The sequence below is a fragment of the Eubalaena glacialis genome, chromosome 3, assembly GCF_028564815.1.
Source record: "Eubalaena glacialis isolate mEubGla1 chromosome 3, mEubGla1.1.hap2.+ XY, whole genome shotgun sequence".
In the NCBI taxonomy this organism is placed as follows: domain Eukaryota; kingdom Metazoa; phylum Chordata; class Mammalia; order Artiodactyla; family Balaenidae; genus Eubalaena; species Eubalaena glacialis.
Window position 1 is genome coordinate 28661636 of NC_083718.1, and position 15932 is coordinate 28677567.

Consider the following 15932-nt stretch of genomic DNA (forward strand, 5'->3'; position numbering starts at 1 on the left):
ATTGATTTACAGAGTATTTCATACTGAAACCTGTAAACATATAGGTTTATTTCTATTCTTCATGTCCATAATTACCTGTAACATTTTTGTTGAGCTAGAGGTTTCAGGAGGGCCTGATTAAAACCTTTATACCATTAGTAGAATATTACTTTATAATTACACAGAATGATTAAAAATAGAGCTTGGTATGTGCTGTAAGCTTGTAGAGTTTCTTACTCATTTTTCTTACTTACTATGCCCAGAATCTGGTGCTTGGCCCATAATTGGGATTTCATTTATGTTGCTGATTCATGAATACTTAGCATATTTAGTCAAAACAAGCATGTTGTGAATAACTACTTATGTCATTTTATTATTATTTTAATATTTTTCCAAAACAATTATATGCATAAATACAAATATTTTATTCTTTTCTAAACATTACTTTTTAACATCTGCTTGGGAATGGTAATTAATCACTTTTATTTTCCTTTTCATAAATTGCAGTAATTAATAACCACTTAGAATCTCATACATAGTATTTTAAATAGCTTTTACATTTATAGCATTAAGAAGTTCTTTAGATTATAGCATTTAAACTTCGTTTAGGTGTAGTGTTGAAAATATGCTTCTTTTAAAGTTTACTTTAATTCCTCATAGTGCTTTTAAAGATGAGAAAATCTTGGGGCTTAATGTACTTTGTCTTGGGTAATAATAGCTGATAGTGTGTGATAGAGGCTAGATTTGAATCTGGTATTCTAAAGTCTATTATCTTAATTATCTTGACATCACCACAATGGAAAACTTAAGTAAAACTGAAGTAGGTGAACCTTAGAGTGGGCATTCTTTCTTTCCTTTTCTGTTCTTCCTGTGTCCCTTTACTCCATGGTTCACTCTCGAGTATTTCTGTCAGGACTGTCCCTCTTTTTAAGTGTCTGTTCTCCATTCTTTACATTAAAAGCCAATTGGCAGGAATTCCCTGGTGGTCCAGTGGTTAGGACTCTGCGCTTCCACTGCAGGGGCCACGGGTTCGATGATCCCTGATTGGGGGACTAAGTTCCCACAAGGCACGTGGCAAGGCCAAAAACAAAAACAAAAACAAAAACAAAAAACACCAATGGGTCAATTACTCAATCATCAGGTATTTACTCTGTACCCTTATGTGCTGTCACTGCTGTAGGTGCTGTAAGGAAGAGTCGTACACATAATTCCTAACTTTTAAGTAATTCATCTAGCTAGGACATCAAATTAACATTAATTAAACGTCTGCAAGACAGTATAGTGAACCATTGGCTGGAAGCTTGATAGGAATTTTATAAAGAAGGAAACAGGAAGGAACAATGGGCTTCAAAGAGAATCAGATGGAGTCTGTACCTTATAGGCAGAGTAAGTTGGGGGAAATTATGTGGTTCTTTATTGGTGTAAATTAGTATAATATCTTTGGTATTTTAAAACTTTTGTATTTCAAACAAAAAATATAAATTGGCATACTATATTTGATTTTTTTAACATTCATATTTCAGAAAGTGTGTAACGTTGTTAAGTATTTAACTGTGAAACGATGGATTTTATGATCTATCGATTCTATTACCTTTTCATTATTTTACATACCACCAGGTTCTCACTTCCCTCCTTACCCATTTTTAGTTCTTTAGTTGATTATCTAAACCACTCCCTTGTCTTGCATCCTGTATTCTGTTTCACTTTCTTGCATTTTCAAACTTACTTAGTTAAATTATAGCTTTGCTTAAATGCAATCCTTTGTATTCCCCATCTGCACCCGTGTAACTGAAGTTATCTGGGGAAAAATATACAACCATGATCCCTGGTGGTACTTTAAATTCTTAATCATTAAATTCCATTGGACCCTTAATGCTGTTTAGCAGTCATGGATATTTCCCTAGTCTGTTTGCTCCTAGAAGGCTATTATATATCTTCTCTTTTCTCAAAGCCCCAGTGCATCCTCTTCCAACCTTATTCTTAAGCATGGCTTTACATCCTAATTTTTTTTTTTTTTTTCCGTGGGAGGCGGGGCGGCGCAGGGTGACCCCGGGGTCCGGGGCCAGGAGGGCAGGCGCGGGCTTTACCTCTCCCCGGGGCAGAGTAGGGCACGTTTAGAGTCTTTAGGGGCGACGGGAGGAGCGCGGGCCGGGCGGCGCGGGGTAGGGAGGGCGAAGGTCGGAGGCTTTCCCGCGGGTAGGCGGGGCAGCAGGGGGTTCCCGGGGGCGGAAGGCGGGGAGGCCGTGGGCTGCGACGGGGGGGGGGGGCGGGGGAGGGGGGGGGGGGCGGGGGAGGGGCGTCCCCCGGCGGGGACCGAGGCGGGGGCTTTGCGGGGGGAGGGGCGGGGTCACCCCGGGGGCGGAGGCCCAGCGGGACTGGCGTCGCCGCTTGCCCAGCCCTGCCGTGGGGTAGGGGTAGGGTGGGTGCCCCGGGTCCGGGCTCCCTTGGAGCCCGGAGTCCCGGGTCTCCCTGGCGGAGCGGGCCCGGGACTGCGCCTCCCCCCCCGCAGCCAGCCCGCGGCTCCTTTACATCCTAATTTATTGAAAAAGTAGAAGCAATGAGCAAATAATTTCTACCAGCTCTGGGCTCCTTTACCCTATCTTCTCTCCTGTTGCATCACTAAACTCTCTGTACTCCTGACTACAGCCAGCCCTCTAATTGTTCGGTGAATCCTATCCCTTTTGGGCTATATAAGGAAGTTGCTCCAGAAATTTTCTCCTCTTTCCTGTATCATCAAAATTACCTTCTTGCTGGATTATTACTGTTAGAATTCACTCACTTGGAAAATACTTATGGAGTGCTATATGTTAGTTCTCGGTGCTAACAATATATTAGTAGAGCTTATATTCTAGTTGAAGAAACAGACAGTAAATAAGAAAGATCTTAAGTTAGTCATGTCATATGTACAAAGATGGAAACATGCTATGGGAAATAAAAAGTAAAGCAGGTAAGAGGAGTTGGGGAGTCCTGGGTAAAGGATGCAGATTTCAGTACCGAGTGGCATGGTTGAGGTAGGCTTCAATGTGACGGTTAGAACTGATTTAAGACTTGAAGGAGGTGAGGAGTTAACTGTTGGGCTGTGTGAGGGGAAGAATGCCTGGCAGAAGGCACAACTAGACAAAAGGCCCTAAAGAGAGAGAGTGCAGTGCATTTCCTCAACAACACTGTCTGCTGCAGTGTCAGCAGACAGCCCTATCCTATTTTCTCTTGTTGTCCAATACCAGATATCCTTTGGAGTGTAGCTCAGGTGTACACCTAATAATAGCAGCTAACATTTATTGAAAACTTACTGTGTGTCACACACTACGCTAAGTATTACAATTACATATTATTAATCCCTACATCAATTTTATGATGTAGGTACTCTTACTGCTTCCCATTTAATACTTGAAGACCAGAGAAATTAATTGACTTGTCTAAGCTTGTATCGTTAATGGTAGGAAAAAAAGTTGAATCCAGGCACAGTAGTGTTGAAATCCATACTTTTAGCCACTATGCTATATGTTCCTTTTCTTTGAAGTCTTCCTAGATATAGATCATTGCTGACAGAATTTATCACTTCTGACTGACTGGCTCTAGGTGCTATAGATTACTAAGAGTTTTAGGGGATGCATACTGTCAAAGTCTTGTAATCTAGGTAGGGATAAGGATACCTTCTTAAAAATGATAAATAGTAATATAAGGTACTCTATGCTAAGTGAAAAATGAGGGGTACAATAATAAATAATGAGAATGTAGAGTGGAGAATGTAGTGAGAATGTTATGAGAATATAGCTTGGGGAATGGTCAGTCTAGGACCAGGTTGTTATAAAAAGCTTCATGGAAGGAGTAGAATTTGATCTGGACTTAAAGGACAGGTATTCTTTTGGCTGTTGGGGATTACATATGGTTAGGGGTAAAATAAATGGAAAACATTCCAAATAGTAATATTAGCTGGATCAAAGATATAGATAGAGGAAAGAGCAAGATGTATTTAAGGAAAGTTTAATAGTCCAATTTGGCTGGTTAATAGAGCATGTGACTAGAATGGGCGATGGATTGGAAAGGAATACTGAAATCAGGTTGTGAACAAACAGCCTTGAGTGGAGAGCCATAGAAATCTGTGAGGTTGCAGTGGTTTGTTTAGAATAGAACTCTGTACTTCTCAACTCTTTACTTCTTGGTTTAAATATAAGTATATTCAAAGAGACATTTTATTTTATTTCTAGAATGCCAGTTAATGAAAACAGAACGACCAAAGCCAAACACATTTATTATCAGATGTCTCCAGTGGACCACTGTTATAGAGAGAACATTTCATGTAGACACTCCAGAGGAAAGGTAAGAAACTCATTTTTTCCATTTTGTGAAAAAGTGACAATCAGTCAAAAGGTGTATATGTATCTGACTTGACCACTTGTAAATATCTGTAAATATACTTGTAAAATGCTATAGTCCCCTAATTATTCTGTTTCTGGTATAACAGATAAATGACAGGCTTACAAAAATACTAAATCGAAACCTCTAGAAGTGCTATAAGATATACTTTTTAACAGAAAATAGAGCATTTAAAAGTTAAAATGTAAATTAAAGAGGACATTTTAATCACCAAGCTACCTTTTAAAAATTATGTAATTGATTGTGTTCATATTTGGAATTCTAAAGCTGGTGATGGCAAAAGGTTTCAAGTAGTGTGCCATTATGCAAGTGACTTCCTGGAGTGTTATGCTGAGAAGGATTCTGAGATTGGGTCTAAGCTCAGTGAGGAAAAAAAAAAATCGGGCTTGATTGGCGTTGACTATCATCATTGCTAAAGAGGGGGGTGGCAAAATGTTAGTAACTAGCACACCAACTTCATCAGGCCCACATTTCATCTTCCTGATCTACTATCCTCCAATTCTGTCTTAATACCTTTTATCTGGTGGCTCTGATACTGAGTTAGGTCCAACAACCATGAAATCACTTTTCTACATGTTATCATATATGATCCAAATCAGAAACTTTGTGAAGTTAAATGTTATTAGCCTTATTTTCCAAATGAATAAATTAGGTCCTAAGAGACTTGTCTAAGATTTAAAACAAAAACAACCTCTTCCCCAAATGTAGTAAATAGTAAAGTATTATTTTAATAGTACTCTTTTTGTCAATAAATAGTAAACAGTAATGTATGATTAATTACTTCAGGAAATATAGAAAAGAAGAAAAATAGAAAAGAATGAAAATTTACTCAGAATTCTAATTCTACAACCAGAGTTAGGGACTGATAATATTTTCTTTTATATACTTCCAGTCTTACTCTGTGCAGATGTATTTAGGTCTTTGGTATACATAAAATTTGGTATGTCCTCCCTCCCCACACACCCTTGTCTTCCCTGGCCATTTCTATGTGCTAGATCCTCAGATTGCTTATGTCTCCACCCATAACCATTGTTGGGCTAGTTACCATGTATCTTTCAGATCTGAGCTTAAAATGTCACATTTCCTACAAAACATTCTCTGACTCTTATAGAAGAGGTAGGACTCCCCTGCTATATACTTAGTTATCTCCTTGTCTCCTTTGTATCAAGTATATCTCCACTGTAATCTTTGTTTGCCTTTCTCACTTGACTATAAGATTCTTGACTAGCAAGTATCATATCTTCCTTGCTCATTATTTTATCTTTAGCACGCAGTCCAAGGTCCGACATAGTATTTGTTGACTGGCTGAATGAACGGAACTTTTCCCATGTCAGTATATAGTCTTTGAAAATATTATTCTTAGTGGATTTATAACATCCCATTGAAACATTAATTTTTCCATTTATGTTGGCAAAGCTGGACTTAAGCCATATCTTAATAATTATTACGATTTTTTCAAAATAGTCTCAGCTGTTTTAGTACATTCTTTAAAAGTTTTGATTAAAAAACATAATATGGGGCTTCCCTGGTGGCGCAGTGGTTGAGAATCTGCCTGCCAATGCAGGGGACACGGGTTCGAGCCCTGGTCTGGGAAGATTCCACATGCCGCGGAGCAACTAGGCCCGTGAGCCACAACTACTGAGCCTGCGCGTCTGGAGCCTGTGCTCTGCAACAAGAGAGGCCGTGATAGTGAGAGACCCGCACACCGCGATGAAGAGTGGCCCCTGCTTGCCACAACTAGAGAAAGCCCTCGCACAGAAACTAAGACCCAACACAGCCAAAATAATAATAATAATAATAATATGAAATCTACCTTCATAACAAATTTTTAAGTTATGGTATAGTATTATAAACTATATGCACATTACTGTAGAGCAGATCTCTATAACTTTTTCATCTTGCATGGCTGAACCTCCATACCACTGAATAGCAACTCTGCATTTCCCTCTTCCACCCCTGTCAACCACCATTCTACTTTCTGCTTCTATGAGTTTGACTACCTCACCTTATAGATACCTCATATAAGTGGAAGCATACAATATTTGTCTTTCCGTGATTGTTTCATTTCACTTAGCATAACGTCCATGTTGTAGCATATGACAGGATTTCCTTCTTTTTTTTAAGATTATAATGTTCCATTGTATGTTTATACCATATTTTCTTTATCCATTCAACCATCAATGAACATTTAGGTTGTTTCCACCACTTAGCTATTTTGAATAATACTGCAGTGAACAGGGGAGTACAAATATCTCTTCGAGATCCTGATTTCAATTCTTTGGGATAAATACCTGGAAGTGGATTGCTGGATCATAGGGTAGTTTTATTTTTAAATTTTTTAATTAAAAAATTTTTTTAATTGAAGTATAATTGATTTACAGTGTTGTGTTAGTTTCAGGTATACAGCAAAGTGATTCAGTTATACATATAAATCTATTTTTTTTTCAGATTCTTTTCCCTTATAGGTTATTATAAAATATTGAGTGTAGTTCCCTGTGCTATACAGTAGGTCCTTGTTGGTTATGTATTTTACATATAGTAGTTTGTACCTGTTAATCCCAAACTCCTGTGTTAATTAATCTTTTGAGGAGCTTCCATAGTGTTTTCCATAATGGCTGCGCCATTTTATATTCCCATCGGCAGTGCACAAGGGTTCCAATTTCTCCACATTCTCACAGTCTTATAGAGGCCATTCTAACAGGTGTGACATGATGTCTCATGTGGTTTTGACTTGCATTCCCATGTTGATTAATGATGTTGAGCATCTTTTCATATAACTGTGATCATTTGTATATCTTCTTTGAAGAAATAACTATTCAAGTCTTTTGGCCATTTTAAAAAGCAGGTTATTTGTTTATAGTAATCTCTTATAATCCTTTTTATTTCTGTAGTATCAGTTTTAATGTCTCCTCTTCCACTTCTGATTTTATTTGAGTCTTCTCTCCTTTTCTTCTTAGTTTAGCTAAAGCTTTGTCAATTTTGTTGATCTTTTCAACAACCCAACTGTTACTTTCATTGAATATTTCTATTCTCTATTTTGTGTGTTTCTGGTCTAATGTTTATTATTTTCTTCCTTCTGCTAACTGTAGGCTTAGTGTGTACGTATAAAGTTAGGTTGCTTATTTGAGGTCTTTGCTCTTTTTTAATGTAGGCATTTATAGCCAAAAAACTTCCATCTTAGTACCACTTTTGCTGCAACCCATAAGTTTTGGTATATTGTATTTTTGTTTTCATTTGTCTCAAGGTTTTTTTATTTCTCTTTTGATTTCTTCTTGAATTCATTGGTTGTTCAATAGTATGTAATATGCACAAATTTGCAGATTTTCCACTTTTCTTTCTGGTATTGATTTCTAGTTCTATTTCATTGTGGTCAAAAAAGATACTTGGTATGATTTCAGTCTTCTTAACTTTGTTAAGACTTGTTTTATGACCAAACATGTTATCTATCTTGGAGAGTGTGCACTTAAGAAGAATGTTTATTTTGCTGCTGTTGGGTGGAATGTTCTGTATATGTCTGTTAGAGCACTTTGATCTATATAGTGTTGTTCAAGTTCTGTTTCCACATTGATCTTATGTCTGCATATTCTGTTATTAAAAGAGGGGTTTTGAAATCTCCTATTATTGTAATGCTGTCACTTCTCCAGTTTTGTTAATGTTTGTTTCATATATTGCTGTCTTGTTGAGTTCATACATATTTATAATTGTTATATCTCCCTGGTGAATTGACCATCTTATCGTTATATAATGTCATTCTTTGTCTCTTGTGACAGTTTTTGACATAAAGTCTATTTTGTCTGATGTAAGTATGGTTACCCCTGCTCTATTTTGTTTATCATTTTTGAATATCTTTTTCCATTCTTGTACTTTAACCTATGTATGTCCTAATATCTAAATTGAGTCTCTTTAGACAACGTATCATGGGATCTTTGTTTATTCATTCAGCCACTCTCTATCTTTTTATTGAGTTAAATCCATTTACCTTTTTAAGGTAATTACTGATAGGGATTTGCCATTTTTTTTATTGTTTTCTGTTTGACTTGTTGCGGTTTTTTTTTTTTTTGGTGCCTCTTTTCCTTTCCTGTCATCTTCCTTTGTGTTTCATTGATGTTTTTGTATTAACATGCTTTGATTTCTTTCTCATTTTCTCTTGTGTATTTTTTATAGATATTTTCTTTGTAGTTACCTTAGAGCTGATATAAAATATCTTAAAGTTGTAACAATCTATTTTAAAATGTTAATAACTTCAGTTGCATACAGACCTCTACTCTTTTACTTAAATCCTCATACTTTATGTTCTTGGTGTCATAATCACATCTTTTTATATTGAGTATCCATTAACATGTTTTTATATTTATAGTTTTTTAAATACTTTTGTCTTTTATCTGTACGAGAATTAAGTGACTTACATACCATTGTTACAGTATTCCAATATTATGTATTTTTAATATCTGTTTGTGTTTCTGTCTAGTGTCCTTTTGTTTCAACTTGAAGGACTCCCTTCAGCATTTCTTGTAAGGCAGGTCTAGTAGTGATGAACTCCCTCAGCTTTTGTTTACCTGGGAAAGTCTTTATTTCTCCTTTATTTTTGAAGGAGAAAGTTTTGACAATTATTTATTCTTTGTTGGCAGTTTTTGCCTTTAAACACTTTGAATATATCATTTCACTGCCTTCAGACCTGCAATGTTTCTGCTGAGAAATCCACTGATAGTCTTACGGAGACTCCCTTGTAGGTGATGAGTAGCTTTTCTCTTGCTTCTTTAAAGATTCTCTCTTTGTGTTTGACTTTTGACAATTTCATTATAATGTGTCTTAGTGTAGACTTTTTTTTTGGTTCATCCTAGTTGAATCTGGATGTCCCTTTCCTTTCCCATATTTGGGAAGTTTTCAGCTATTATTTTTCCAAATAAGCTTTCTGCCCCCTTTTCCCTTTCTTCTCCTTCTGGGACTCCCGTAATGCATTTAATGGTCCATTTGATGGTACCTCATATGTCCCTTAGGCTTTCTTCACTCCTTTTCATTCTTTTTTCTTTTTGCTCCTTTACCTGGATAGTTTCAAATGACATGTTTTTGAGTTTGCTGATTCTTTCTTCTACTTGATCATGACTGCTGTTGAACCTGTCTGTTTAATTTTTCAATTCAGTTATTGTATTCTTAACCTCCAATTTAAAAATATATATTCTCTCTCTGGTGATATTCTCATATTGTTCAAGTATCATTGTACTGAGGTCATTGAGCATCTCTCTTACAGTTATTTTGAATTCTTTGTGAGATAATTGATATACCTCTTTGTCTGTAGGGTCTGTTTCTGGAGAATTATTTAATTCTCTTAATTGGGTCATGTTTCCCTGTTTCTTTATTTGTCTTGTAAGTTTGTGTTGGGATCTGCACACTTGTAAAAACAGCCACCTCTCCCATCTTTAGAAATTGGCTTAGTGCAGGGAATGACCTTTACCAGTCAGCCCAGCTACAGATTCTAGTGAACTCTTCAGCGTTGTCTGTGGATGTGACTTCTCTGGATTGGTGCATGTAAATCTCCAGTTAGAAAGACTTGTGGGTTTCTTTTTTCAGGAGCTCATAATCTCTTGCTCCTTCTAGTGCTTGTCTCCAGTACTGCAGATTCTCTGGAGCCACTGCAAGTCCCCTAGCTCTGTTTTGTTCTCAGCACCACCTAGGCTTCTAGATTATGCCAGGTCCCATCAGTGCTCCAAGTCAGATGAGACAGAACCCAGTCCCATGGGCAGTTCCCGAAAAACCAGAATATTGGATGCACGCTGAACTCTTCTCTTTATCCCCTGAGGGAGAGGCTGCTTACTTGGGATACAGGAGTCTCTTAACTGATTTTTGGATTTCTTACAAAGGAAATTAATCTATGTATTGTTATTGAGTCAGTGTCTCTTTGCCGGGGAAGGAGGATCTAGGGCTTCCTATTCTGCCATTTTTCTGATGTCTCCAGAGCATTCTTTAGGTTATTTTTTTAAGGACTAAAGAAAATCTTTATTAGTATTTTAAATGAACTGCCTTAAACTTATAAATTAATTTGGAAAACATTGATACATTTATAATATTTAGCATTACACTAGAGTACATGCTGTTTGTATTCACTTAAATACTTTGGTAGAGTTTTTTCTCTATTTGAAACAGCGAGCTTATTTGTAGCTATTTCATATTTTTATTGCTTTTGTGATTAGGATGTTTGTCATTATTTTTTCTTATTTCTTGTGTCTAGAATGAAAGCTGTTGGTTTCTGTTTATTATGTAACTCAAAACATTTATTCTTTTGTTGACATAGCATCTTCAGGTAACACTAGTTTTGTCCCTTCCTTTCTGATCATATTATCTATTATTTCTCTGTGTTTCTAAGCAATATTTAATAATTTTCATGACAGCAGGTATACTTTTTTCTCCTGTTTTAATAAATGTACTTCAAAATATTCACTGTTAAATATGATTTTTTATATATACTTTATTATGTGATACAGGAACATTGACTTTATGAAACAAGTCATTTCCTTTTCTTATAGCTAATCACTTCGTCACCACCATGCCCCACTACACTCACACCCACAATTGCATGTTCACACATACACCCCCCCTTGTGTTATAGCTATATTTATCTACCTGTAGTTTACCAAATACTAATAGTGGGTTCTCACATCACCTGGAGCTCTTTCTGGCTTTTTTGCCCCTATGATAGGAATACCTTCCTTTGTCTCTCTGTTCCTCACATTCTCTTCCTGTACCAGCTCATTGTACATTTCCATTTATAAATCACCTTTCTCTTTTGATCCCCATCCCAAACTTTCCATTGTTTTTCTTAGACACCACTGTACTCAACACATACTTGTTATATTTTACCTGTAACACCTTGTGATACTTATTCACAATACCAATAGGCTTCCCCTGTCACTGTAAGTTCTCCCTACTCCATGCCTTATTTGAGCTTTAGCAGCACTCATATATTAGATATTTTAATTAAATACTTGTTTTCAGATAAATGATTAGCTTATGAAACTTTAGTTTTTGTATAAGTGGTATATACTTTAAGATGAATACGTTTTCATAGGGGTCTCTGTTCTGTTTTCTAAATTGACTGCATTTTCCAACATTACATAAGAATTAGAAAACTGGATACCTTCTTTCAATTAGTGAGATGCTTGGGCCCAAAATTCTTTTGCATATATATATATATATATATATATATATATATATATATATATATATATATATACACACACACACACACACACACACACACACATATACATATACCACACACACACACATATGCGTATATACACACACACACACCTCTGTGTTGTTCACTTATGGTGAATTAGGTAATTTAGGTCAGTAATCCACCTAAGAACTTACTAGAAAAGCTGGACAGAATTTTCACAAAAAGGGTTGGGGGGAAGTGACATCCAAGAGCCAATAAGGATGTGAAGAATTATGGGCCAAAACACTCTGGAAGAAAGAAACCAGAAAAGTGAGCCCACTCTTTCTCTAGGGGTATCTGCCAATTCTAGAAGACATGTCTGAGATGTTAAGATTTGGAGTAACTGTCAGATCTGTGAATCAAATTTTGGAATCCAGGGCCTACCAAAAGGAGACATGGTAAATGACTATATTATAGGTTGGCACTCTAAAGGACTATACCCTAGAATAAAATGTAAACTGGATATAGACTTACCTTTTAAAGATTGAAGTCTAGCATTAAATTATTTCATTCCTTAAATGTGGTTAACATAATCCACTTTTGCGAGTCTCCTATGAGCCTGCTAAAAGCAAATCTGTAAAAGAAGATTATATCTTATTAGGCCTCAAACTATTTCCTTTTTCATGTACATTGTTCAATACTCATTAAAAAAAACAAGTATACAAATATTCAAGACAGTGTGGCCAAAACCACAAAAACAAAATAGACAACAGAGTAAGATTCATAGGGGCTCCAGATAATGGAGTTATCAGGCAAATTAAAATAAATATGTATTAGTATGTTCAAGGAAATAAAAGTTAAGGCTGAGAAATGTAGCATAGAGCTAGAAATTATAAAATAATGAATAAAACGAGAATTATAAAATTGAAAAATAAGATATTTAAAGTTCTTAGTGTTAGTGGGAGGTTTTAGTAATAAATTTAGCCTAGCATTAGGGAAAGTTAGTGAACTCAAAGATATGGTTCTAATAATATCCAGTTGAAAAATGAAAAGATAGAAGGGTAGAAAAAGATAAATAAGAGCAGAATGTAAGATAAAGGGAATGCAGTGAGATGGTCTTACATAACACACAATTGGAGTCTCAAAAAATAAGAGTGAAAGAATGGGGCAGAAAGTATTTGAAGAGATAATGGCTGAAAACTTTCTAAAATGGCTAAAAAGATATCAAATCACTTATTCAAGAAGTCCTATAAATCTTATGGAGAAAAAATAGAAGGAAAACCCACCTAGTTTCGTTAGACTTTTGAAAACAAAAGAAAGTGGGAAAATCATCAAAGCACATAGAGATAAAAGTTACTTTGCCTTCAGAGGAGCAACAATCAGATCAAGAGGTAAGAGATCAACAGAAACCACTGGCATGGAATGTATAGAATGGAATGATAGTTGGAGTTAATGTGCTGAAAGAAAATAAGTGCTAATGACCTAAAATCTTTTCCAGAAATAAAAGTAAAATGAAAACATTTCAGTTGAATATTTTAATAATTTCACTCAAATATTGATAACAATTTAAGAGGTATGGCCAACATGGTGGAGAAGGGAGACGTTGAGCTCTACTCCTCCCACAGGCACATCAGAATTGCAACTGTTTACAGATGAGAACAACCTGAAGACTAGCAGGAGAGATTTTTCAAAACTAAAGATATAAAAATGGGTAGGAGGAGTGGAGACAGTTGCAGAGGTTCTCCCCAAAGGGTGAGAGGTCCAAGCCTTACATCAGGCTCCCCAGCACAGGGATTCTGCACCAGGAAGTGGAGCACCCAGAATGTCTGGCTTTGAAAGTGAGCAAGACTCACATACAGGAGAGGTGGAGGACTATAGGAAACAGACTTGCTCTTAAAGGGCTCATGTAAAATCTCCCAGTGCAGAGGCCACAGAGGCAGTAATTTGAAGAGAGCCTGAGTCAGACCCACTTGCTTAATGATCTTGAGCCTCCCAGAGAGGCAGAAGGCAACTATGACTCCCCCTAGGGATATAGATGCTGGCAGCAGGCATTTTGGAGAGCTCCTTCTACCAAAAGGACACTGGTGCTGGTAAGCACCATTTTGAAGCTTTCCCTCTAGATTATCAGCACTGGTAGCTTGCCCACCCATCAGCCAGGAAGCACCAGCATGGAACCCAACAGGTCCTGGCTCTGCCCACCAGCCCCAGGGCCCCACACACCAGTGGGTCTGGATCAGCCTTGGGAGCCCTCAGGCACCACAGTCAACCTACTAGTGGGCCAGCACCATCACTGGGACTTCCCAGAATCCACAAACAGCTGGCTTGGGACATGACCTAGCTATCCCACCAACCGGGTAGCACCCAAATACCCTGGACCCTGCAGCTGGTGACCCCAGAACCTGGCCTTGACCACCAGCACATAAGAACTAGGCTCAGCACCTCCTGGGCCATGAAACCTGCTGTACTGGGACCCAGCCCTACCCACTAGTAGGCTGGCAGCCTCCACATGTCAAGGCCTGTTATCCAACCAACTCGGGGGTCAACACCCCCTACCACTGTGCCTATGGTGGTCAGCCCTGCCACAAGAGAAGGGCCCATACAGCCCACATGGAGGCACCATATAGCTCTGGTGACCAGAGGGAGGTGTGCTGCTAAGCCCCACATGATGACTCCTACATAAGGCCATTTCTCTAAATTGGGAAATGTAACCAACCTACCTAATACATAGAAATAAAAACAGAGAATTATGCAAAATGAGGTAACAGAGAAATATGTTCCAAACGAAGGAACAAGATAAAACCCCAGAAGAGCTAAGTGAAGTAGAGGAAAGCAATTTACTGGATAAAGAGTTCAAGGTAATGATCATAAAGATGCTCAACATACTCAGTAGAAGAATGGATGAACACAGTGAGAAGTTTAACAAAAAGAAAATGTAAAGAAGAACCAAAGAAAGCTGAAGAATACAATAGCTGAAATAAAAAATACACTAGAAGGAATCAATAGTAGATTAGATGATAGACAGAAAGACCAGTGAACTGGAAGACAGAGAGTAGTGGAAATCACACAAGATGAACGAAAAAAGAAAAAGGAATCTTAAAAAATAAAGTTAGTTTAAGAGACCTGGGGACAACATCAGGCATACTAACATTCACATTATGAGAAGTCCCAGAAGGAGAGGAGAGAGAGAAAGGGGAGAGAACTTATTTGAATAAATAATAGCTAAAAACTTCTTTAACCTGGAAAAGGAAACAGACATCTGGTCCAGGAGACATAGAGGCCAAAATAAAATGAACCTAAAGAGATTCATACCAATACATACTGTAATTAAAATGGCAAAATTTAGAGAAAGAATCTTGAAAGTAGCAAGGGAAAAGCAAGTAGTTATGTACAAGGGAACTTCCATAAGACTATGACCTGACTTTTCAGTAGAAACTTTTACAAGCCTGAAGGGAGTGTCATGATATATTTAAAGTGATGAAAGGAAAAAATCCTACAATCAAGAATGCTCTACCTAGCAATGCTGTCATTCAGATTTGAAGGAGAGAGAAATAGTTTTATAGACAAAATCTAGAAGAGTTCAGCAGCACCAAACCAGCTATACAAGAAATGTTAAAGGGACTTCCCTGAGTGGGAAATAAAAGACCACAACTAGAAAATATGAAAATTACTAAAGGAAACATCTGATTGGTAACCAGGCAAATATATAATAATGATGGTACGTCAATCACTTTTAAAGCTAGTAGAAAGGTTAAAAGACAAAAGTAGTAAAATCATTTATAGCTACAATAAGTAGTCAAGGGACACACAAAACAAAATGATGTAAAAATATGTCTAAAATATTAAATGTGTGTGGGTGGATTGTTAGAATGTGTTTGAAGTTAAGTGATAACAACTTAAAATGATCACATAGAATGTTAATATAATGCAAATATGATACTAAAGCTAGTCATCATGTCACAAGGGAAGAGAACAAAAGAAGAAGAAAGGAACAAAAAAGCACAAAAACAACCAGAAAGCAATAAATAAAATGCCAGTAAATACAAAATGCCAATATATAGAGTTTAAAGCAAAGACTGTAGCAAGAGACAAAGAAGGATATACATGATGATAAAGGGATCAAGAAGAATATATAAAAATTGTAAATATATATGCACCCAACATAGGAGCACCTAAATACATAAAGCAAATATTAAAGGGAGATATTGACAATAACACAATAATAGGGGACTTTTAACATCCCACTTACATCCAAACAGAAAAATCAGTAAGGCAATACTGGCCTTAAATTTCACATTAGACCAGATAATATACATACACACACACACACACACACACACACACACACACACACACACACATACAGGGAGAGAGAGAGAGGATATTCCATCTAAACCCAGCAGAATACACATTCTTTTCAAGT

The 15932-nt window shown here is 36.9% G+C and overlaps 1 protein-coding gene across 1 annotated transcript in view; it reads left to right on the forward strand.

Annotated features, from left to right (window-relative positions):
- The window catches only part of AKT3 (AKT serine/threonine kinase 3), a 332652-nt gene that overhangs the window by 120684 nt on the left and 196036 nt on the right, over positions 1 to 15932 (forward strand). The window contains exon 4 of the mRNA XM_061187389.1: positions 4188 to 4299. Coding sequence (XP_061043372.1) covers positions 4188 to 4299 — 112 coding nt within the window. The remainder of the gene's footprint in view (positions 1 to 4187; positions 4300 to 15932) is intronic.